Below are 27546 nucleotides of genomic sequence, written 5' to 3' on the forward strand. Positions count from 1 at the left end.
TTGTTGGAGGTAGAAGCTAAGATAAAAAGGACTGGATATAGTAACAGTTATTGGTTAGCTCTGAAATGGTTGTTTCTAACTTAACGTTTACTTCTGAACCAATGATTGATCTTTTGTAGAAGAATATCAATAAATAATGAGATAAAGGTTCCTCCACGTGATGCCTCTCTTCAAAGAACTCAAATAATTTTATGTGTTATCTGATTGTACTCTTATCTGATTTTTAATTAAAACAGATTTTTTTAAAAGCATTCTTACAAAGCAGGAAGACGCAGGCATCCCCAATATTCTGTTTTATAGAACCAAAGAAAAATGAGGGGAAAATTGGGAAGTTCACTTTAGAAGAAAAAAGGCAAAATTTATCCTAAGTTGCAACTGTTTAGTATTTAATTTCTTTTCTTTTCTTTTTTTAACCGGTTCCACATCAATCAGGTTAAAATGTTTGTTTATTGCTATAGGATGGTCCAAAATTTTAGTGAAGTTTTAAGCTATGAAACTGTTACCATACCACCTACGTTGTTGTATGATGAGTATCAGAAATAGGAATTTGTTCTCCAAATAATTAACTAAATAATCAAAGTCTGGTAAACCTAAAACTTAATTAAAAGCAAATTCAAAGTTTTCTTAGGTGTCAATTAAAGAAAAAAAATGCTTAGAAATAAAAAAAATTATGTATAAAAGGTTTTAATGACTCATTGCAAAATCTGAATGCAAGAGAAACATTAAAAAAAAAAAAAGCCAAAGCTTTGAAGATCAGAGATACCTTTAAAGTCCAAGAAAATATGACTAATGAAAGGAGAAAAACAAGTCATTAACATAAGACATTTATCACGTGGTATCTAAACTCATACTTCACAGATACCCCCCTAACTTTTGTTTATGGCAAAACACAACAGTTCCTAGCATGTGGTTTTAGTTACCACTGGGAGACAATCTTAAAATAATGAATTGCAAATCTAAACCTACATGATATATTAGTTTCATCTGGGTTAATTACTCTGTAGCATTTGGCTGTATCATTCCTCAATGTTAACCAGGCAGTATGTAAATTCTACAAATTGGATTTAATTTTAAATTACTTATAAGTGAAGATCATAAAGGAGGGATTAGAATTGACCTTTGTGACATTCTATTTATGATATCTCCTTATGGACTATATTGTTTATATTCTGCTACTGTCTATATATCTACTATATGTCTACTATAAAGAGTTTATTCTGACACAAACTAAGTATTCAACATGATAAGAGCTTAAGCTCTTTTTTTTTGTTGTTTTCTTTCTTCCATGAATATATTGAGGGGGAGGTAGGAAATACATTGCTTTCTCCCCTTCCTATTAACTTAATTTTTAGGTATCACAGTTTACAATAAGTTTTCTCATGAATAAATTTTAAAAAATTAACTACAAAAGTAATTCCCATTTTCCCTACTAATTCTGAGTCATTCTAAGACAATTTTAGCTAAATGGATGAATGATAGGCACTGGAAAAGAACATCTCCCAAGTTAGAAACTTGTTAAACATTTTACATTCTATTATCTCAGCTAAGAAATTTTGTTGAAAAATGGGAAAGGAGTGTAAGAAGTTACCAGTTTGCTTATTACATATGGGAAATATCTTGGAAATGTGAATATCACATAGGCTTATCTGCAGCTAATGGCCATTAGATTACTTCATCAGCAAATAAAAATATTACTTTCTGTTAAGAAATATTTTCCATAGAAATTTATAGAAGCAGCCAAACTCAAAGCTTCTCCAGGCTTAGCCTAAGAAAGGGTTATTACCCAAACAAACATACATATGCAATAGACAAATTCAACATTGGTTTGAGATGGTAAACACATTTTTTATAAGACTACTTGTATAAAAGGAAGATTTTCTGTTGGTTCATCAACAAGTTAGTAGTTCCAGAAGCATCTAAACTTAAGTTACCAGGCCAAGAAGATAAAAATGTTTTTCACTCACCTGAAAAAACACTCATGCTGTTTTACCACTTCCTATTAAATTTATATATTATAATAAAAACATTAGAAACTTTTACAGAATTATACAGATAAATGAATACAACATTTAAAATGTGAAATTAATTTAAAATCTTAATTGCTAAATAATTGGTAATAAACTATCTCAGTTTTGCTCTTTTTCATTGAATATACTCTTTAAATCACATGCTTTGAGTAATAATTGTAATTTTCTTTATATGTATTTTATATTTACACACAGAATTTTTTAAAGGTATAATGAAAATTTGAAAAAAAAAAACAGAACCATATGGAACTTAGGTGTAAAAATAGTGAGATTTTAATTAAGAAAACATATAGAAGAGCCAATAACAAGCATATCTTTTAGTGGTAATTAAAATAAAAGAATCAGATATTTACACAAAACAGAGAAGGAAAGGTGGCTTTTACCTGTATTAGTTGAGGCAGAGCTTTTAAAGTCAGGCAGAACCAAATTCCCAACTTGCATGGGAGCAAATCATGCCATTGTGGTTTCATTAGCAATCTAAAGTAAATAAAATTTTCTTTTAAAAATAGTAAAGCTGAGAGAACCTGTAGGTTAATGGAATATTTTAGTAAAAGGTCAAGTTTTCCCTGAACACAAACAATATTGAAACATCAGATTATGAAACCTTACTTAAAATATGTAATGACCCATAATAAAAACAAAATTTAATATTTACAAGACATTCATCAGATTAACTTGATTTTTGATACAAAATATAGCAAATAAAGCAAATACAATAATTAGAGCAAATAAGATAATCCAGAATTGAGATTTCAAGGCAGGTAGCCTCCAATCATTTTATAAAGATACAGAACAAAAACCTACTCTCTAACTTGGGCTTTTCATCACTTCCCTAAAATGAATTCTTAAACCTTATGATTACTTCAGCTAAAAAAGACTAACCATCACCAAAATGTTCACAAGTGCTGACAACTAGATATGAAGACTGTAGCATAAACAAACCAATACATAAAAATTAATGTCATTTGCAGTTCACTGAAGCATTACTCACTGATGTCATCAGAATAGAAGACAAGCAGAATAGACTCTGATCTCCATTCCACATTGATCCAGTTCATGCCCCTGCTGTGTGAACTATTTAAACCCTTTATTTCTTTCTATGAATCAATAGAAGAAATGGTGGTATCTTTTAGAATTTACTGAATGTCACTCTCTCCCTATGTCGCTTCAGAATTGAACAGCAGTGACAGAATTTTTCCACTAAAACTCTATCTCTAGAGTTTGTTAAATACAAGTCTGGCTTAACATTAAGATAAAACCCTTATCAGTTTCACTATCAAATAGAAAAAAAAGTTGTTTTCTATAGAGGAGAAAACTGTGTATAGAGTATATAGAACAGAAATTGTCTTTTAAACAATTCATGAAGAAACTTTTCTTCAAGTCTCAGCATACTCCTGGAGTTTTATATATTAACCTTACTCATGAATGTAAAACAGACATATACTCGTAATATTTTACTGATCATCACTTCTCTATAAATAAAGCTGGAACTCTTCAAAGGCTGAACAGGCTGACTTTAGGTACATGTACACAAGTACTTATTATCAAGAGGCTGAACACTTAAAACATTACAGGCAGTTTCTTTTAAAACGGAAGTTGTGTAACATATCAAAGACATACTTTAAAATTGTCAAGCATTTATTCATGCTCCCACCTTTCATGTTTCTCTAGAGCAGTAAGTTTGCCTTCATCCGCACTCTTGCCTGCTGTTTTTTTCTTCTTTTCTCTCTTTTTTTTGCTAAGCAGTTCATCCTTAACATATAAAGAATTATGGTTACAGGTTATCATTAACATGTACTCTCTGAATGTTCCTGGGACTCTTCTGTGATGGGTAAACATTACAGAATAGCGTTTATGCAAATGTATGTAAGGTCCTACATGATTAAGTAAAATCATCTATCTTTAACAATAACTGTTGCCATGGTATCCAGTCCTTAAACACACATGAAGTCCAGCTCTGTCAGTCATGTGTATCTCCATAGCAATCAAAGTTTTCTAAGAAGAAAAAGCATTCAACTTGCCTTTTCTCATTCATCAACTTTAATAATGTGGCTTCAACAAGAAGGAGTAAACAAATGCTAATGCATGAATACTATTTAAACTATATTTTATTATTTTTAGTATATAAATAAGAATTCACAGAAGAATATAACTAAATATAAAGATACTAGACTAAATAGAAAGTAAATTAACATCTTGCTTTTGACTTTATACCAAATAGACTCTGGAAGTTTTAAATTATACTTAAGTCAAATTTGTGATTTATTTAACAAAAAAAAAAGGCAAATAAATTAAAATGCAGCATTCAATGTGTTGTGACATAAGACATATTTTAAATCATATTTAAAGATTAAAGTCATAATTGGAGAAAATATTTATTTCTATATTAATGGAGAAATTGATAAAAAACAACATCCTTTCTATCTTTTAATAAACCATACCTCAAGACTTCAGGTAATCAGCAAATCTATAACTACAAATTAAAATGCAAAATGTTATTTTAATCATAAGGAACACGAGATTTCTTCTTGAATTTGTTGATCCTGAAACATATCAAATACTATAATGAATTTTGAAAATAAAAGCACATTTAGTATTAAATATATGTTGAAATACTCAACAAATTGTATTAGCAATATACTTTCTGAAATGCTACTCGCATGTGTACATATGTATATACATACCCATACATATACACATACACACACACATATATATGAAGACTATAGATCATCTGATTTATTAGCAATACTTACCAGCTGTTTTTCCAGGTAGATTGACCAAACCACAGCATAATGGCCCACTGTGAGAATAATGAACAAGAGTAATGCCAGCTCAGCATTGCTCATTTTTCTCACCCGCCTGTAGTAGAATACAGGCTGTCGCCAATCTGGTAGTCCATTGATCAGAATATCATCATACCTACAGTAGCAAACATGACAGGCTTTCACAAGAAGTTCACAATCGAAACAATATAAACAAACCATCAACTGCACAGCATTAAAAGGGGGTTAAGAATGACTCCAAAATCTATACAAATGACCTAAAGGTGGAGAACCAACATTATATTCCTTACTTCAATTTTAGACAACAGTCAAAGCTTCACACCAACACAACCTGTCGTGGATTTAAACTCTGATTATAAAAAAAGGTGATAACTCTTCTGCTCCTATAGCACCCCCAAATGATGGACTCATGGAATGACACTTGCATTAAATGAACCATATATTCTACCTGTCTATCACAGTCAGTGGTAAAGAATAGACTATAAAAAATGTGTAACAAAAGGATGAATTTTCTCTGGAAAAACAAGAGTTTTGCTTATCATCATGAATCATTTATTAAAGTTATAAATCCATGATAAAGTGGCCATTATTTTTCTTCTTTTAAGTACTTTTATATATACATGGATAGCATGATTCAAGATTGAAATACTAATTTTTATTATTTTTAAAAACTTTTTTAATGAGATAGAATTGCATATGATAGATAACTTAAATTGCTTTATACAAATTAAAAATTCTTAGGATACAAAAAATATAACAGCAAATTTTCATTTATGTTCTTTTAATAACATGATTTATTTAAAAATATATATTAAAGTTAAAATTTTTCTTTTTTTTTTTTTCTGGAAGGGCAAACAACAGGAAAGACTTCTAAATGCATCTAATGAAACTTTCTTGTTGATGTCTTATATTACAGATTTGCACTTTAAAGATTTAAATGCCTTTAAATTTAAATTTACCTATTAGACAATACTTTTAAATTTTTAAAAAGAGAAATATCTAAAATGCAAAATTCAAAATAGTCACATTCAAATACTGCATGTTCAAGATACACAACCTGTTAATCTTAATTGAACACAACTCATTAAATATTCTAATCACACCATTTCCAGAATTAAATCTGCACTGAAAGGCCTAATTTGGTGCAACACATTGACCAAAATATTTTAATTAAAAATATTCTGAGTTAGTCGCAGGCCTAATTACAGGAATAGAAATAGGGCCTATATTGTCAGGCAGGTCAGTAGAACTCAGTAGTAGGTTTTTCTCAAGTAAATTGACCGATCTAGGAATAATAGCGCAGCTGCTAAACTGCCAGTCTTGACATGTAAATCAATTTAAATGCAACAACTGCAGTAGCTACTTTGATAGTTATTAAATTGATACCTTGGAGATGTGCTAAAAAAAAAAATAAAACCCACAAGATTTATTACAGGCAAACTTCTGCTTTTTAGTAGAAAAGCAATAATTTTACATGCAAAATATATTTTATTTAATAAATCTAGAAAATTTGACTTTTAGCCAAAACTAGATTATTAATAACACTGTCGCATCAGAATGACCATTATTCAGAGCAAAAGACATTAATTAGTACTACAATTTTTACCAAGCAAATTGTTTAATGCACAAAAATCTAACAAATTAAAATATGGTTGTATATTAGACTGATTACACAGAATTTGCTGATGTCAACATTTTCAGAAATATTTTAAAATAATATCAAGAAGCACACATTTTATCATATTCTAAATAATTCATTTTAAAATCTTGTGATAGTCTATTTATTTTAACACAGAAGAAATTTCAGAGACCAATGGATTGATAAAAAGACATCAAAAATTTTAAAGGTATTTAACAAAAACTTCATTTGAATAAAGTCCAAAAGTGTTACATCTTGTGTTTAATCTAAATACTTGTACTAGACTATATTTGTTGATTGGTAGAAAAGCTGAATAAATACAAAATCATTATCAATTAGTCTCACATGCAATAATTTATGATAAAAGAAAAAAAATTGAGTTTTAGAAAAAAAATTCCTTTTTTTTTTTTTTTTTTTCATTTTGACAGTATTTTAAACCATGTTTAAAGAAAAACAATGATGGTAGAGTTCTTAGCATCAGCGGTCAAGTTTTTTTTTTTTTTTAACCATTTGTCACATTGCAATACACAGTAACAATATTTATCTGTCTTCATCGTATATAAATCCTATTTAGTGCACAACCAAATTTCAGATAGCAGAATCTCATGCATTAAAACACACTAAAAACTACTAGGTATTTACCAGGCTACGTCTGCCTCTCTGAACAACAGCCTCCAAGGATTAAGTCTTAGAATCAATGCTCTATTGATTTTACTATCAATGAACATTATGGCTCACACGACTGGCCATTTTAAGGGAAGATAGCTTCTATTATAGCCTACTTTTTAGAATATATGTTGGTAAAAGATAAATCACTGCTTTCATTATAAAGCACTGAAAAAAAATAATGGAATCTTTCCCCAAACTGGCTCAGGCCAATGTTCCTTAAGTTATTTAGGAAGGAAAAAATGTCTTGGTGACATGATGCCAAATTTGAAATGTCAATATATTAGATTCTAATTTTAAAACTTGTTTTTCATTGTTAGAATATTATACATTTAAATAATGCAGTTTGTCCCTTAATTATTTAAATGGAGAAGCCAACTATTTTAAAAACTAAAGTCAAAAAAAGTATATTCAAGAAAATATTCATGAGTAAATCTCTTGAGATTATTGTTCTTAAAATACTTGTCTAACTTATTTTGTGATAAGTTATCTTAAAGAATATTAATTCTTTAAATGCATGTATGAAATACTTAGGATAAGAAATATTCTATTTGCTTGCTTTTCCTAAAACTTATATAACAAATATCATGTAATAGTATATATCCAATGAGAATGGGGGATTAAAAAAAATCATTAATCCATGAAACAGTATTGTTTTGACACAGAAATCATTAGAAAGCAAATTCAACTTCTAAAAAATTAGATTTTGGCATTAATAATATATTGCTTTATAGAAGCATAATGTTTGAAATATATAATAGTAATTTGATAACCAAAATGAAGAAATATTTTTCTTAACAAGAAGTTCTACATTCTTGTGAAATAATTGGACAATTTCATCTGATTTTTTAAAACTGGATGATGCTAACAATGACTTAAATCTTGAATCCTCCTTAGTAATAAGTTTTAATTTAAGGATTTCTTTAAAAATCCTTTAGGAAATTCACATTTTGAAAGATAGGTAAAATCTGCTTCATTTGAAATATCAAGGATAGTTAACATACCTACAGTAATTAATGATATCTAATTTAAAAATTCAAAATCAGAGAAGATTCATTTGCTTCTTTCAAAAAAAACTGATGAAGAAGATACTTGATGTAACTGTGGTACAGAAGTTTACACTTTCCATTTGGTAGATTTATTATGCTTCCTAATTAAAGAGGGGGTGTACATAGACACTTGTTATTTTCATAAGAATGTTTATTTTGTTTAACTCCTAAACACTTCCTATAATCAGATTTACATTAATAAGGTAATAAGGTTCACAAAAAGCTACTAGATTATCATGATTTTCAGTTTTTTAAAAATTATATTTCTCTTTTTCAGCAAGTAGAAAAGTTGTTAATTGACAAATATCAGGCACTAAAACAAAACGATTAAATAAATTAACGACTTTAAGTATCATGATGTCAACAAATAAATACTTACAAATATAACATCTTTCATATAAAGGTACACATATTCATATTCACAAACTAGTTAGCACTCACATAACTATTTTTGATGGTGGGCAATTATTTCAAATACCAATCAGGCACATCATTAAACGGTATAGAATAGGTAACGTTGAAGTTCACCAATTCAACTGTATACATTTAGTCAAGAACTTCAGAAAAACTAGTCAATAAGTAAAATGTAGAAAGTTCCATAAAATTAATATGGAAACTATGATTTTATTTTGGATAGTTAAGGTCTAAAAATAATTTTAAAATATTTTATTTAGTTCATAACTATTCCTTCTTTGAATTAAGAAAACAATAAATCCCACTATACTTCTATTAATGAAAATACAATATGTCTAAAAAAATGAAATCTTATGATTGCTCAGAATATACTCTTTAAAGTTGCTATTTTCTCTGAGAACACAACATTTTTCATTACTTATTGCTAAAGACTTTTTATAACAATGAAATTATTATAATATCAGAAAGCAATCTTTGAAAATGTAAAACTGACTGCGACTTTGTTTATAAGTAATTATAAGCTTTAGGTAAAATTTCTGGGGAGATAGGTCTCTCCCGAATACTCATACACTCACAGGTCACCAGTCCTCAGGCACGTGGCTTTCAAGAAGTGATTCTCAGCTTGATTAGTTAAGACTTTTGCCTCAAGGAAAACCAGTTACCAATGAGTTAGTTGTGCCTCAAGGGGTATAAATACTACATCTGTTTGTGTAACTGTCAGTTCCATTTTTTCAGTCTAGACTCTAATACAAGTGCAAAGGGAACCAATCCTGAAAGAAGACACAGTAGATGAGTATGAAACTATAAAATCTACTCTCATTTGGATGAAGTACTTTCTAAATAAGCAACAATATCTTTCTCAGAAGATGCCAGCAATATCAGGAATTAAATAAAAACATAATAAAAATGCAACAAAGTTTATCACCTAACCAAAAATAAAATAGCTTTTTCTATTAAGTTTTTTCCCCAATGATAATATGCTATGGCAACTCCCTAAAAATAGTGTGTGTGTTTATTTTTTTTTAAGGTAAAATCTGGAACTAATGTTAGATAACTAAATAAAATTCTCTTTATCAGAACTTTACTGATCTATAAGACAAATTTGAGACATTGTTTAGAGAAATTTAACTTACAAAATACATATAAAATGACCCCAACTCTATTTTACTTTCTTCCAGGACTCTTTCAATATATGGTATTATCTCAAAGATGAGGGATCTTTGCTAAGACACATGGATTAATGTCAACAATCCTTATAAAAGCAAGACTTTAAGAGAAGATTCTGACTCCTACTTCTAAAAACTGAAAAAGTGATGTATTCAAATAATTTAAATAAATTCTATAATAATAACAAATTATCATAGTTTTTTATTTACAAAACATATGAATGGGTAATTTTTCAACATTGACTCTTGCAAAACCTTCTGTTCCAACTTTTCCCCTCCTTCCCCCAACCCCCTCCCCTAGATGGCATAATCCAATACATGTTAAATAAAACAACACATTTCTTTTTTTAAAAAAATTAACTCTCAAAGAGAAATGTAGAACTTCACACTTAATACTTTATTTTGTCTTTTAGGGGTATTAAAGCTTTCAGGGAAAGGTATGGGTCATTAGGTTGTTTTTAATGCCACAATTCCCAACTTTTAGTCTCTGAATGTGGATAATTTTTAATCTCTCAGTGGATTGTGAACTATTAAAGTGCCACATGTGGTATTCAACTTGATTCTAGTTTCTGTGTAAGTTAAGCAAACATCACAAATGCAAAGATGAAAAATGTCTTCTCTGTTCCTTTCTGTCCCAGGTATCATATACAACTACTATTTCAGCACCTTTAAAAGTATTACAGATTAAAAACCATTGCATGGTAGCTGCTCCTCTTTGGAGGATCTGATCATTGGAATAATCAGCCTGGTATCCCTTTCAGTCACACTCCCAAACCAGGAAATTCGGTGGCTATGGGCAGTGTTTACTCTATTTTTAGGAATATATATGTAGGTAGTGATGGAAGACATGTTTGAGAAAGCTAGAATAAAGGTGGGGGAAGATATTAGAAGATTTTATCTACAAGTTTGTTTTCTAACATGAGGTAGAGAGATTAGGCTAGCTATCTTATGGATAAAATAAAACTTATAAGGAAAACAGAATGTCAAAATGCTAAATATTAAGTGAGGAATCTCTAGAAGGAATCTATATAAGTAACAAGTGAGAATTACTATCAATATACAGGCAAAATAGGTAGTTGTTTAATGTGGACATAAGATTTTTATTTCCTAAGGCAAAGAGGCACATGACTAAAATTTTATTTAATCAAGTCATGACTTGATAACTTAATGACACATTAGATAGATATATGTATATATATATATATATATATATATAAACTTCATGAATTAATGAATTCCATTCCAAATGCAAGCTGTTTCTAGCATAATGTATATCTATTTAGAAATGAAAATAAGCCACTAACTTATGAACCATCAAAGTATACATGGTACATGATTTAATTGATTTTATATGGGCTTATTTATTTTTTATAACAGCTACATGGAACTTGAAAAGTTAAATTTAAAAGCAGAAATTAAAAACTCACCTCTGTCTTCGTTCATCATCCTTTAAAACTTCATAAATAGCCACCAACTAAAACAGAAGCATTACTTTAAGGTAAAAATATTCCCAATTATAAGAAATCACTTGAGAGAACAAAGATACTATTTTACATTTACAGAGATAGTACTTCCTTACACATACATATGAATTTAGAGAAGAGCTTTAACTACATTTGGCTTTACTATGAGTGTCATTCTGGACATCAGAAAACACTTATGTTAAAAGAAATCCTGTAGTACCTTCTTTAATTGGCATGCTGAATATGAAAAACAGATTTTTCACCTTGCATTTTCTAAAGCAAAACTTGGCATAATATAATAGTAAATACCGTAAGAGTTATATTTCTTCAAATGGACAATGGATGCCCTGTCTGACAGAAATGAATGAATTCATTTCAGGGCATGGAATGTGTAAAAAGATAAATACCTTCTCTTTTCCAAATGTTCATTTTTAAAAATACAAATTCTAAATGTAAGTCATATTTTAGGTATAGATACATACATAGGTAGATATTGATATTTACTTTATTATTTGCCACAAAGCATATAGTTGCAAACAACGTATGTCACTTACTTGTCTAAACTGAGTTTCTGCATTTTCATCTTTATTCTTGTCTGGGTGTAAAGTTAGTGAAAGCTTACGGTATGCTTTTCTGATATCTGCAGATGAAGCATCCTGAAGAGGGAAAAATGAAGGGGAAAAAAAACACAAAGCAAACTTTGTCAGAAACAGAAATTCCCAGAACCTTGTTAAGATCTAAGAAGACAGCCAACCAAGTGCAGGACCTGAGGCAATGTAATTTGAGCAATCAGTCTAACAACCAGGCTATGCAACTAGCCTGACCCACATGACTGAACATTCAATCTAATTTGGCTCTCCTCTTAACTTCTTTCATTACCATATAGTCATTACAAGAAGACAGTATTTGCCAAGACTTTTCAAACACTTGCCTTCTTAAAATTAACCAATAAATCTTTTTTAGTAATTAAGAGATCAAAAAGAGACAACTTAAGAATTAATATATCTGTACGCCTTCAGAGAAAGTCTTCATTCATTTCAGATTCTCATGGTCAATTGTTGAATCCAAGGCCTTGCCATATGCTATTTCTTCATATTATTTACATACAAGTCACTTTATCAAAACAGCTTTCTCAATCTGAATATCACACATAAAAATATGCCTATGAAAAAGTTCAATGTGGATTTAATTTAAATCAAACATAACTATGAAGAGTTATATAGCATCTAATAACTCAAGGATGTTTTCAATACTCAAATTTGTGTAGCATAGATTATAGCAATACATTTACTTGTTTCTTGTATATAAAGATAATTTTATATTTTAAAAGTTAGTAATAGATTGTCAAAGAGGAAGCCCTTTTTAGGGCTTCCAAGTAAAGACAGCATCAAAATTAAACTGTTCTCAAATGTGTGCATGGATAAATTAAACTGTGTCATTCTATAGGACTGAAGTTTGGCTATCCAAAAAGAATTAAAGACACATATTGTCATGATGGTACTTAAAACTACATCTGCAAGAAGGTACTATAATTTAATCAGAAAATATTTAATTATATATTGCAGCATACTCAGGGAAAAGCGATAATAAATTTGGCTGTTAACTTTATTTCTTTTATAATTGGATATTTTTTCTCATTTCTCAAAATATTAAAATTTGTTCCTAAAACTAATTTAATATAAAGATTAAAAACAATCTAACTAAAATTTTGTGCTCTATGATTGATGTAGAAGTAAGATATTGGAGGTAGATAATTAAAGGGACAGTATAATTAGTCTCTCAAACTTTCTCAAACTTTAATTAATCCAAAACATTATTTTTATTACCAGTTTTCTGGGATTTACACCTATAATTCAATATAAAGTGCTGGCTTAAAAAAGACTATTTTCAAAATTTTGTTGTGATGAAGGAATAAAAAATGGGGAATCAGTTTTGGTTATATGATAATTAAGATTTTATTTAAAATTTTCTCAAATTTTTTTCAGCCATCATAAAGATATATACCTCACTATATGTAACACCCACATCCTCAATAGTTATGAGTTGCTTTTCTGTACATTTTTAAACCATAAATTTTGTGCTTTATGAAAATTGATTACATAATGGGAATCTATGGCAAGCCCTTTTGTGCAGTGAAGGACCCTTTTGTGATGCAAATACCTACCCTGTAATTTTCTGTTTTAATTTAAAGTAGTTATATTGAGTTTAAGGCACAGCTATGTGCTATAAATACCAACTGTATAGCACATTCAAAAGCACCCTAAAATAATAAGATCACAGTTTTCATGCATATAAGTAATGTTTCTGATCTTGAACTATAATATTTAAGTATGTATACTATACTGCACAATTAAATTCTTGAAATGTAAAGCTATACTTTAAGAGGTGCACCAGAAGTTAAACAGAGCAACAAAAAATAGAGACCCTTGAAGTAACTGTTTCCAAGTCAAAAGCAAATTAAAATTTCTTGTCTACATAAAAAAGAAAAAAAAAAAACCTTTTGAATTAAATTCACAGAATTTAAAATAAATGTATAATTATAAAGAATTATTTAAATATCCTGGGGGGGAGGATATATACTGGAAAATTAATACCTTACACAACGAAAAAGCATAATGATTATAGTATTTGTTTATATGTGGTGTTTTAACTGATCTTTGTTAGAAATTCTCTCTTCCATTGGTCACTCTGCTTTCATTTCATGTCAATAACGTGATGACTCCTACTTGACCTTGTCTTGGTTCTGATAAAGTCTAAAATATTTTTATTTCAATTCAAAGGAATATTTATTAAATGTCTAGTATGCCTACAGCATGAAGCAAGTACTGGAAAAGATGCAAAATTTAGATTAAGATACAGCCCCCTGCCCTGTGTAGTTGTGGTAAATATAACACAAGCACTATAATAATTCTACTATTTCAAATATGAAAGAGAGATACCCCAAAATTCCATGTAACACATGAACTGGAAAGGTTACAGAATCACAGAATTTCAAAGTTGGAAGGGACTTAAGCAACCATACTCAACAGCTCACAACCAGAAAACTCCATCTCTAGCATACCCAACAAATAAATATCTGGCCTTTGCTTTAAAACATCCAGTGATGGAGAACTCACAACTAAAGGCAATTAGCCAGCAAGCAAATATCACCTGAGATGCTAGTTATGTGTTGGGAATAAACAACGCACACACAGAAGGATAAAAGACAGGATAGGCATCTTTATTCTAAAGAAGGTATGTGGATTATGTCTGAAAGGGAGCAAGGGGTTGCAAGAGACAAAGGGAAGAAGAAATAGCATCCCAAGCATGGTAGAAAAGCCTGTGAAAGGCAGAGGAAGAAATGTCAGGTAGGTGGTATGACAAGGAGAGCAACAGGTCATCCGTCCAGAAGAACAGAGTGAACCTTAATTTGAGAAGGTGATTTTATCCTGGAGATTTTAGAAGATTTTGAACAGCAGGGGATGATGTATTCAGTACTGCATCAATTTGCTGGTAGAGGACAGAATGGTGGAGGCAGAGGATGGCCATCTCCTCTACCCTGGTTCCCTTTCCTCTCTTCCCAATTTAGACTCTCTAGACAACTGGCTCAACATCACATTGTTCTCTACTCGGGAATCCATTGCCCCTTTATCTTCTCCTCTCTCATGCTTGATCAAACCCCAAACAGAGACTATTGCGGCCCTTTTGTTTCTACTTACATGCTGTTAAATGGAGATAAATCCAGTAAACCATATGAATATAAACATATTTTTGTCATCGGATCTCAACTGGGTTCTCACTGCAGTAAGAACATGCTTCTATTTCTTCCCATTTGATTCTCTCTCACACTCTTCCCGGCTGTTCTTCTCTACTCAAGCTTATCATGTTAGCTCACTCTCCTCAGCCTCTTGGTAGAAAACTTTGCCTCATTTGTTATTGTGAAAATAGGGATATTCACTACAAACGTCCTCTTCTTCCCTATTCTCAATCATGAACTTTCTTGATATATGCATCCCATAATTTTTTCTTGATTCTATTCTCTCAACAAAAGGCAGTTCTCATCAAGCTCTTGAGGTTATTCTCTAGGGTCCCCTTTGACATACTGCCCTGATAATTATCCTCCCCCTTACTTTAATTTTTCATTTCCCCCCATGTTTTGGTTCATTCCATATTGCCTAAAAATACACCTTGGTCTCCCTTACCTTAAAACAAACCTACTAGCTATATCTTATTTGGCCTACCATTTTTCTTCAGGCTAGAGTTTATCAATCATCTTAATCTCTCCTCCTCACAACCACTTCTCTAAAAAAGTTATTTCTTTCATTACCTCCACTTCCCTTCTCATTCCCTTCTTAGCTCCTTTCAACATGGCTTCCAATCTTATCATTCAACAAAACTGTTTTCCCCAAAGTTGCCAATAATTTCCTAACTGCCAGATCTTATAGCTTTAAAAAAAAAATCAATTCTCATCCAACTAGACATCTCTTTGTCTTTGACACTTCTGACCACACTCTCTCCTCCCAAATATTCCCTTCTCTCTGGATTTTAATGACTGATTTTGCCCTGGTCTCCCTCCTATCAGTCTGATAGTCTTTCCACAGTTGTTGTTTGGATGACTATCCATGTCTTGCCTCCTAAGCGTGGGTGTTCCCCTTAGCCAAATAAGATATGTAGCTCCAGATGTAAGGTACAAAACTAAGGAATGTCAACTTCTGAAACTGAAGCTCATACAAAACAGTATAAAAGAAACCAGATTATTCAACTGCAGGGGAAAAAAATGACTTTAAGAAATGATTTATGAATATGTTGCTATTAGAGTGCTCCCTAAAGAGGAAAATGATAATACAAAAATATGACTGGTAGTAAATGAATTGTAATACTAAAAACTATGAAATCATTTCTAAGTATAATGATTATGAGCTCTTTGAGAGCAAGGATTAGTTTTTGCCTCTCTTTGTGACCCCAGTGCTTAGCATAATGTCTGACATATAGTAGGCACATAATCTATGCTTGGTGCCTGTTAGACTGAAAAAAGGAAGAGTGCCTGACCAGCCAAAATAAACACCAAGATTGCCTCAGTAGTTAAGCTTCTGCTATGAAGAATCTTAATAAGTGAAACATGATCTAAGATAATTCAGTTTTTATTTTTGTATTATGATTTTGTGTTTACTAATCTACTTATTAAGTTGTTTTAAAAAATTATTAGGAAGAAAACATGGTGATCAACTATTCTCATTATAAATAAATTGACATATTAGATGATTTATTAGTTTCTTTGGAATTTAACTAGTATGAATCAGCTCTTGAAATCTGATCATAAATTGGATAGATTATAGGATCCAGCTTCTTAGCTTCAGAGCTGAGTTATAGTTGCTGGACCTGAGATAATGTCATTAAGATATTGTGAATCAATTCTGATGGATGTGGCTCTCTTCAACAATGAGATGATACAAATCAGTTCCAATTGATCTATAATGAACAGAACCAGCTACACCCAGAGAAAGAACACTGGGAAATGAGTATGGACCACAACATAACATTTCTAATCTTTCTGTTATTATTTGCTTGCATTTTTGTTTTCTCTTTCAGGTAATTTTTACTTTCTAAATCTGATCTTTCTTGTGCAACAAGATAACTGTATAAATATGCATACATATATTGTACTTAACATATTTAATTGTAAATGGCTGAAACTCTGAATAGCTGCACTGGAATCAGACAACTGAGCACTTAAGGCTAATTATTTATTGGACAATATTAGCATACGCTTGGAAAATGACCCTTCTCACTATTCTGTGCTGGCTCAATCTTTTGGTGTAAACAGATAATTGTAGGAGGGTTTAGAGGGTGGAGTAAGACAAGCCAGAGTCACTTTGGCGGTGGACGAAGAGAAGGGAGGTTGTGGAGAGATTATGTCCATCCCCTTCACTTCTCCCCCTAAAGACCAAGGACTTTTGCTTATCCTGACTCCGGCTGATTCTAAGGCATCCAGGGAGCTAACCTGGACTTCACATTTAACATGTATGGACTACCTGCCATCTAGGGGAGGGAGTGGAGGGAAGGAGGGGAAAAGTTGAAATAGAAGTTTTTGCAAGGGTCAATTGAAAAATTACCCATGCATATGTTTTGTATATAAAAAGCTATTAAAAAAAAAAAAGAAATTGTGATCCATGAGGTTCAGCATGAGCAACAAGCTAACTTCTTCTTCTTCTTTTTTTTTTTTACTACTCTCCTTTGCCATACCAAAGTGCCATAAGAGTCCAAAACCAAAGATTAATGACAGCATTAATCAATGAAACTGGAAGACCTAGAACTTGAGCTGGAGCTTGAAAAAAGCTTGAAGGCTAACAAAAACGCCACCATAATAAAACCTAGACTATGTATTCTTGCTACTATAATAAAACTTGGACTATGTATTCTTATATCCCTTTTTAAATGCTGCCCAACCATTTTATATACTTGTGTTAAAGAAATCTTTCTAATCTAATTCTGACTGACACTGCCCTGCTCAAAAACTTTCACACAAAGTCCTGTGTATTTGGGCTTATAAGATACTTCATGGTGGTTTACCACTTTTCCTTTGCAGCTTTATTTCTTATTACTTACAACTACAAACTATGCTTCAAACTAGTAACCTTTCCCCATATATGGCCTTTGCTTTTTAACCTTGATGTTTTGCTCTTATCACTTCCCAAAGTCAGGAATGTCATTAGTTACCATTTCCACCTTTTGAAATTTCATCCACATATTTAAGCCTAGAAGAAATGCTATGTTTTATGAAGTCTTCTCTTATCCTCTCAGCCAAAACTAATCCCATTCTTCCAGTGAATTCTCATTGACACCTTATTGGTAACTCTCTTATATTTCATTTTGTATCACAGTCAATTGGCCTGAATTTCATTTCTCCTCAGTCTGTGGTTAGATATTTAAAGAATACCTTTTCCTTCATTTCTGGATTTCTTATCTCTTTGATTTTATTCTATTTCCATTTTATTGCTTCACAAAGAGGATTTAACATTTTTGCCTTTCTGTATTGATGAGATCATCAGTATAGCATGGAATGTAATCAACTTTTGTAGCAATGTCATATGATAATAAAAAACAAAAAATACTTCACAAGATTTTTTCATTTGCATTTCAAAATAGAACTACTCAGGTTTTCTTAATTTATTGGAGGTCATTAATTTTATTAAAAGTTTATTTTCTCCCCTGTAGAATTATATTCAACTTTGTAGGTTAAATTATGCTTCAGAATAAGCATTTTCCCTTGTTTTTCAATATAACATATTCTAAGCTTTCCTTAGTCATTGCTCTTGCAGAATCCTGCATCATTCTAACTGAAGTTATATGGTATATGACCCATCTCCTCTGAAATTTGAAGGGTGGTGGTGGAAATCACAATAAAGCAAAGGCATCAAAGAATGAAATTAAATCAGCATATTTATTATGGGAGAAAAGGGCAGGGAAAGAGACAGAAAGAAAGAAGAAAAGGAGGGGAAAAGAGAAATACAGAAAGACACACACACACACAGACACACAAAAAGAAAAAAAATTGATCTATCTTTGGGAGCTTTTTGCTCAGGAAACAGACCTTAAGTATTTAAAGGAAAATATATGGAAAAGGGAGCAAAAAATTAATAAGAACTGGGAACCTCCTTTTGTCTCCTTTCGGTCTACATAAATATAACAAAAAGATAAACAAAAATTTAAGAAGGGATTTAAGGATATTAATTGAATTTTAAAATATGATTACTAAGATAAAAAGTGAAGAGGAATTCAGAACAGATTTTAAAAATTGTTAAAGCCTATTCTGCCTTATTATATATATCAAGAAACATAATTTAAATGAGATAGATATTTATAATATAAATAGAAAATACTGAGATTAATAAAAAATAGAAACTTTATATAACTCAAATTCACACACAAAAATGTACAAATCAGAAATTAACTTCAAGGGGCCTAACACAGTAGCATAGTGTTTGATAGATTCAAAATTTCCAGCTGATGGATAGTCACCCAATTTTCAATAAAAACCACTCAGAAAATTGGAAAGTAGTTTTGGAGAAATTAAGCTTCAACTAATATCACTGTACATACATACATACATACATATATGTATAAAGCTAGAGATATACAAGTTAATATTTTTTTAAAGAAGAAAAAAAAAGCATTTATTATACTCCTGCTGTTTGCCAGGCACTGTACTAAGTGCTTTACAAATTTACTTCATCTGATCCTGGGAAGAAAGAGCTATTATTATCCACATTTTACAAATAAGTCTGAAAGATACTGAAGGGCATATTAGTTTAAAGAAGGAGAGGAAAGGAGTTGTAAAGATATCATTGGCATTTCTAGAAAACTGATTGGATATGGAATGTGAGAGAAAGTGAAGAATAAAAGATAACTATTAAAACTAAACTTTATTGACTGGGGGTAGTATTAGTCTCAAGAAAAGTAGGAAAATTTGAAGGAAAGATGAATTTAGAGAGAAAAATAGTTCTTCCATTTGGAGTTCCATTTGGAAAAGGTATCGGATTTAAAGTCAGATAATGTGGGTTAAAATTCCAGATTTTCTATTTCTAATCTCTGTGACCCTAAACAAATTATTTTATCTCCTTGTGTTATAATTTCCCCATCTGTAAAATAAAAGGGTTAGGATGATCTGTAAAGTCTCTTCCATGTAGACATAATGGCATATCCATGTAGATATAAAATAGGCAGACTAGAGCTCAAGATTGAAATTAGGGCAGGATGTTTAGATTCTGGAGTCATTTAACACAAATAAAATTTTGAATACATGAAAGTTGATTATATCTTCACGAGTTTGTAGAGAGAGAAAACAAGATGCTTCTGCACAGAAACTTGGAGTTTACATGATTTTACAAAAGAAACTAAGGAAAGGTCAGACAGGGGAGGAAAAATAAGAGAGAATAACATAATAAATACACCAGAAGACCAGTGGTCAACTCTGTTAAATGTTACAGACAAGTCAAAGAGGATCCTGACAGAGAAATGGTCATTAGGTTTAATAAATAAGAGATAAGGTAAATGGTGGGATTGGAAGACAGTTTGCAGCAGAGGTGAGTGAGAGGACAGTTTTTCTTTAATGAATCACTTTTTAAAAATCTCCTATCTAACATCTATCCCTTACATCCTGCCCCAACTACAGCAGCTTCCTAGTAAGGACTTCTTTCCAGTTTTAGTTGTTTATTAAGTTTGTTTGGTACATTTCTTGTAACTAAAACTTTAGAGTTCTAGAGTTTCAAGAGAATCCTGGATTTAAGCGCAACTATCCGTAAACTGTCTTGCAAGAAGACACTTTTGCTACTCTCTCTTGCCAACACAAAATATGTTTCAAACCATTTTTCTCTCAAGCCCCCAAATTCAGTCCACTGACACTTAGCCCATGAATTCACCCTTAACTAAGATGACTGAGTCCACCCAACTCCTTCAATTTCCTTCTTTCATTCCTCCATCTTCAGTCTTCTGTCTACTCACAGAGGGAGAGAGGCATTTCATTTTTGCCTTAATTAGGTCTTCTAGCTCTACCTTTCCTATCTTTATTCTCATCTCATCTTTAACAGGTCCTCCCAGCCTACAAACATGTTCACATATCATTTGTCCTTTAAAATAAACAGCTTTTCTTTCAAGGATGCTGCCATATGATCATGTCATCAGTTTCTCACCTCTCTTTGCTCTCAAATTTTGAAAAAAAAAATTGTATTTCCTTCATTTCCTCAACACTTTTTGCTCAACAAACTTTTAAAATTTGATTTCTATCATATCCCCCCTAACCGAAACAAATGACTTCAAGGTCATTAGCAAACTAATTGCTGCCAAATTCAATGGTTATTTTTCCATTAGATAAATGAAATGAGAAATTGATAGGACGTGGATCTCCTAAATAACTTAGGGGGAAAAAAAAACACCTGACCATGGAGAAATACAACAATGTTAAGAATAGGAAAACTGAAAGATCCAAAGAAGGAAGTTCTTCTTATAAAACAAAGAAACAACTGAAGACCAATTTACCACCATGTTGCTCCTAACATTAAAATACCTCTAGCATTGCCCAGTCACTTCAGGATGGCTATCATTTTAGGTATAGACTTTTGAATTTCACTCCAATGTCTCAAGGGACCTTGATACCTAGTTGTCTCAGTCTGAAGCTTAAAAGGAGAAAAGCAGAAACTGTGAAAGATTATGGGGTGGGGGGTGAGAAAGGATGTAGAGAAAAAGGGACAGGAAATATGGCGCTCTTTTGCAGCTATCCGATAATAAAAGAAGAAAAAGAAAACTAGTAGAAGGAATCAGAGAAAGGAGAAAACACCTAATTGCAAGGGCATCTCAGAATAGCCCCTCAGAGGAGCTCTAGAAATTATCTTTTCTATTCCCTTCACAAGCAATCTCTCAGGGTCAGTCTGCAAACTAAAGGTCAATCTGACAGATGAAGGTGGAGCCCAGAAAACTAGAATGGGGAAGAGTGAAGAACAGTGAAATAACAAAGCAGTTCCTCAGTTTCACAGAAGAAATTGTCTCAGTGGTCATTCTCATCCCATAAGGGAAACATAACTCATCCAAATTCAGCAGTTCAAAAGGACAAAAATAAGCCAGGGAGAGAACACAATATACATTACTGGGCATACAAAAGGGAAAGAATAGATGATTAAAAACACATTAGAAAAGGAATGACATTGAAAAATTAGCAGAATAATTGGTAACAGCAGATAAAAACTGATTGACAAGAAATGAACATTCAAAGAAATAGCTATCACAATAAATAAGTATTTGGCAACAGATTTTGAGTCAAAATTCCCCAAGGGAGATGAAGATATAACAATGAACTCTATTAGGCCCCTCTAATGACAATGGAGCAACTCCAGAAACAGTCACCATGACACACTGCTTGACATAGAGTAGGTATGAATAAATGTTTGTTTATTGAATAATTCAGAAAGTGAAGTAACTAACTGAAAGATAAAAGAAATAAAGATGTAGATGAAAATGTCTGAAGGAAGAAATCCATAAGTATATGCAAAACCTATGGCATATGTAATAAAATGAAGAGAAACATTTCAAAATAGTAGAGTCTCTGAAAAAAAAAGTAGAATTAGACTGCAAAACATAGAGGTACTTAAAAAAAAGACTACAAGAAGGGCAGTTTGTAGGAAAGCATGACAAAATTACAAAAATAAAATATAATTTGGAAATTTAGTGTAAGAATTACATATCTTCTAAAAAAATTAAGTAAAAAATCTAAATATTATATTTCAAGAAATTATATAAGAAAATTACTCAGAAACATTGGAAGCAAAAAGAAAAATTGCCATCAGATAAATCCATACAAAATCAATAGAAAGAAGACCAAAACTTAATTCATCAAGAAACACTGTAGTTAAACTTTAGTATTATAACATCAAACATCAAAATTTTTAGGTGCTTGGTTAAAAAAAACCCCAAAAACCTTTTATACTGCAAGGAAAACCAATCAAAATAGTCCGAGTATAATTCTTTTGAAGATTCAAAGGGAAATATGAAACATGATGTTTCAAAATGCAAAGATGCTTGATTGACTTTAAAAATCTTATAAAGAAAACATAATTGAATGTTCAGCAAAAGGGAAAAAAATTGAGTCATCATTTCAAAAGACCAGATATGAGTAGAGTGTTTAACATGCAAAGTGATCAAGCAGGAGATATTTAATCTCAGCAATAAAAGGCTAAGAAAAGATATGTCTTAATAGGGATAGATAAGTCATGGTTAGATTGGGTAGTAGAGTCGTTTAATTTAAAAAAAAAAAACAAAACCTTGCATGTTGTCTAAGAGACAAACAGAAGAGAGAATATCATGGGAGTAAAGATCGAAAGATATGACAAAAATCATGAGGAGAAAAGGAAGAAATAAATTAATATTTCATTGGTAAAGAAAAATCTCATTTCTTCATTAGTGAATTAACAATATAAATAGCGGGATAACAAAGAAGAACTCCACTCAGGCAGCGAGAATAGAATCCAGAAGTAGATAGTTAGGAAGAGGAGCATGTGAAAACCTAGTCAAAACTCAAGCAGAAAAGTGGGCAAGAGTGTTCTAACCTTAAGGACTGCCCATGTGAAAGTAGTCACATAGGGAAGAATGAGTGGTGAGTGTTAACAACATTGGAAGAAAAAAAAAAAAACACTTTACTACTATCACAAAACAATCTCATGGAGGTGATAATAATTAGGAAGGGATCTTGAAATGAATGTTGAGGAAAATAAGCTTTCCTAGATGGGCATCATTCATTTTAATAACAACTTCCACAGTATGACTGTATTTCAATGAAACTTTATTTCAAATGAAATGTTGAGTTTATACAACTTTCATGAAATAACATTCTTAGATTTCCACCCAGCCATTTAAAAACGTAAAAAAATATTTTTGTGTACTGTACAAATAGCAGGCTAGATTTGGATGGATAAGATAAAGCATTTTAGATACAACAATGTAAACATAAAGAACAACCACAATAAAAATAATGTTGTGAAATTATAATGATGAATGAAGCTTGGACCCAAGAAGAGAGAGAGGCAGCAAACTGATATAGTTGATAAGTGTTGCATTAGAGTGAGCAAAATCTCAGTTCAAATTTTGACTCAGATGCTTATTAGCTCTGTGATCTTGAATAAGATAATCTCTGCTTGCCTCAGTTTTCTTATCTGTAAAATGGGGATAATAATAGCACCTACCTCCAGGATTATTGTGAGGATCAAATGAGAAAGCTTATGTAAAATGCTTCAAAAAAAAAAAAGCAAATAATTGCTAGCTATTTAATCTCCCAACCTCCTTCACTCCTTTAACAAAGGTAAAGGACTAAATTCAGCTTTGCTGAACTGTTTTTTTTTTTTTTTTTAATAAGGAAAAGCTCACTGGGAGATGGTTACATGTCAACAAAGTATGTTATAAGATATTAAAAATGCATATTTATAAAAATGTAAAATATAGAGGCAGAAGATTAGGTCCCACACTTTTATGTAAGCTGAAAAAAAGGGAAGGAACAAGCAAAGAGGAAGAAAAAAAGGGAAGGAGAGAAGTAAGAGATACCTATAATAATAAAGGGAAATTCAAGAAACTTGGGATTGGGCAGGGTAATAAGAAGAGAGAATTAGATTAAAATTTTTAAAATGCAGGTAATGAGAAGAGAGAATCAGATTAAAATTTAAAAAAAAAATGGAGGTATAATGTACTTACTTAATAGTGGAAGGAAATTGTCCTACTAGAGTTTGTAAACCTTGCCCGGGACACTGACTAGACCAGGGTCAACCAGAATGTCAGAAGCACAGTTTGAATGAAAGTCTTCCTGACTATCCCTCTACCCAGTGAAACATTACAGTTAATGTCAAGGGAGATAAACAGGGATATAATATGAAATAGATACTGAATAACATAGCATCTACTTGAAAAAAAAAAGGCTATAAAAATGATTGTAACATAATGATAGAAGACTTTTTCAAAGCAAGGACAAAAAAGATCAATAAGAAAAAAAAAGATACAGTTGAAGAAACTGTTGGAAAAAAACCTGTTGGCTGGTGTGTAATACTTCTAATTGTAGAAATAAGAATATGCATAAATAATAAAATATAATTAAAATGATACAAAAATACTCTAAAAATAAAACAGAGATGTGTGGTGAGCTTTTTCTTCTCAAAACGCAGCCAGGTGATAAAAGTTCAGATCTTTTATTATCTCCAATATAGCCCGGTTAGCTTAGACGTCTATCTCTCTGCTTGGTTCCAAACTCATTTTATGATGTAGTCCTAGTACCAAATCAGGAAGAAGCAGTGAAAGAATTACAGGTCAATTTCACAAATGAATGCTAATGAAAACATTTTACATAAGCTCTTACAAGAAGACAACAACAACAAATGCTTTTTCTTGGTGATCTCATCAGCTCTCAAGGGCTTAGTTCTCACTTCTACACAGATAACTCCCAGACTTAAATCTTTTTTTCTTGACTGCTATAAATTACTGAGTGCTCACTGAACATGTTGAAGTGACTCTCTCGCAGGCATTTTAAACTCCATGTCTAAAACAGAACTCATTACCCTGCTTTCTAAACTGAATCTTCTGAAGTTTCTCATGTCTAACAGTCATACTGCACACTTCTAGTTGACAATGTTAGTGTCACCCTAGATCTTTCATTCTTCCTCAGTCCACATTGCCTATCAGTTATCAAGACGTATCCATTCTACCTCTACAACATCCCTTATTTCCTTTCTCTTTTCACCACTCAGTCACTGAATTCAGGCGCTCATTATTTTTATTAATACTATTAAAATAGCCACCTAATTTTTCTCCTCACCACAAGGCCTTCCCCTCTTTAGCCCTTCCTTCCTCTAAGATACCCAAATTACTTCCCTACAGCACAAGTTTTATCTTGTCATTCTCCCTGATCAATAAACTTTGGTGGCTATATTGCTTCTATAATTAAACACAAACTCCTCTGTTACTTAAAGGTATTCATACAACTTTTCCATCCCATTATATATTACTATCTTATGTTTAATCTTCTGAACCTAAGCAGAAAAACATGAAAAATGAGAAAGTCAAGAAATTTTTTATGATATGAGATTTGCCACTTGCCCATAAATGATATCTAATTGACATTAATCTCATCTTATCTACACAAAAATACTCATATGATGAAAAGATAATTAGGTTATGGTAGAGCAAAAAAGAAAGGTATAAATACTGCTTTTCTTAGTATATAGAAATCAGACCATTTGTTTCAAGAAGAAGCTGATATAATTTACTAGATATCTTACATAGGGATTTAACAGATTTCCTATAAATTTGAATTAGAAATAATAAATTATTTTATTATTATTTATTTATTATAATTTTTCATTTAAAAAAATTTATACTACTTGTTACACACTTTGACATTTCACCTTTTTTCCTTGACACAAACACATTCTTCTCAGTAACAATTTTACTATTCTACCACTATTTGAATAATTTTAATTAAGTGCTAGAACTCAGATGATTAATTCCCACTGTCTTTATGGCAACAGAATTTTTCATATTCTTAATAATCTTATTCAGATAAGAAGGTCACTACTTTAAAGGATTAAACCTACACATGGACAAAAATAGACTTCAATTATAATTTGATGGTTAAAAATGTGCCCACAGAAATATGTATTTAATAACACCAAAATAAACAGACTATAAAGTAAAATATAAATTCCTATAATGATAGCAAGAATAGTAGTTAGAATAAAATTCACATTGACTTTGGTTAAATATTAAAAAAAAAAGTTTTAGTGTTCTCTATAAGCAAACATGTAAGTGCATCCCCTGGATATTAGTTGTGGTAAATCTTGTACTGAAATAAATTTTTATATTTTGTTTTTCTAAAAATGAAAATAAAATAATACCATTAAATGAATATTTCCCTTTTCCTCTCCTAAATTCTTAACATACATTCTCATAGTTGATAATAAATTAAAAGCGTATAGTTAGCAGGAAATAATGTTAGATATAATATTATTTTCAAAAGGAGATCTGAAACAACCTCCAATAAAAGGAAATCTGCAGATAGAGATGGGTTCATCCCACCTCTTTGTATATTTGAATGAAGTTATAGACAAAACATCCCACTCATTTTTCCCTTTGCTTCTAGAAAGGAAAAAAAAATAGATTTCTAAACATTCAAAACATCATAGACCCAAAGTTTACACACAAAAAATACTCTGGCAGAAGAAAAACCTCTTTATGATTGAACTACAATTTTAAAAAGCCTAAAAACCATATTTTCTGACTCAAAATACAATGTATTTATTAGTTCTTAACTTTTCCTATTTTATTTTTGCTATGCAAGTTATAAAAAGAACAATCACTAACATTCACTAACTGGGTTGAGTTTTCTATCCTTGTATCTTAAGATCCAGTTATACAATTTTAAAAAAAATTATATATAAGATTTGGATTTTCTCACTTTTCCTATCTAAATCTGTATACAGTTAATACTAGGAGAAGAGTAGCAAAATCCTTTGTTTTCAGAAGTGTTCTGAGAGGGAAACCAAAATGTCAACAACTCTCAGAATATTATAATTTATAGGTCAAGCAATCTGCATGTCTACTTCTAGTAATAAAGAAAAAAGAATTGGCTTATATTCCTACATAATTTCATAGCTCCAACTCTCTGCCCCATCCTGTCTATCTCTAAAAAAGCTTCAATAGAACCTTTTTTTTTTCAATGCAAAGAACAAACAATAGTACAGATGGGGACTCAAATAGATCACTTTTTATGGTTCAGTTAAACATATATGTGGTATGTGTACATGCACATGTGTGTGCATGTTTTTTTAAATCT

The 27546-nt window shown here is 31.1% G+C and overlaps 1 protein-coding gene across 1 annotated transcript in view; it reads right to left on the reverse strand.

Annotated features, from left to right (window-relative positions):
- The window catches only part of DNAJC1 (DnaJ heat shock protein family (Hsp40) member C1), a 249587-nt gene that overhangs the window by 139676 nt on the left and 82365 nt on the right, over window positions 1–27546 (reverse strand). The window contains exons 2-6 of the mRNA XM_051961314.1: window positions 11765–11866; window positions 11175–11221; window positions 4784–4949; window positions 3682–3779; window positions 2411–2504 (exon numbers count right to left, since the gene is read on the reverse strand). Coding sequence (XP_051817274.1) covers window positions 2411–2504; window positions 3682–3779; window positions 4784–4949; window positions 11175–11221; window positions 11765–11866 — 507 coding nt within the window. The remainder of the gene's footprint in view (window positions 1–2410; window positions 2505–3681; window positions 3780–4783; window positions 4950–11174; window positions 11222–11764; window positions 11867–27546) is intronic.

The sequence above is a fragment of the Antechinus flavipes genome, chromosome 5 (genome assembly GCF_016432865.1).
Source record: "Antechinus flavipes isolate AdamAnt ecotype Samford, QLD, Australia chromosome 5, AdamAnt_v2, whole genome shotgun sequence".
Taxonomy (NCBI): domain Eukaryota; kingdom Metazoa; phylum Chordata; class Mammalia; order Dasyuromorphia; family Dasyuridae; genus Antechinus; species Antechinus flavipes.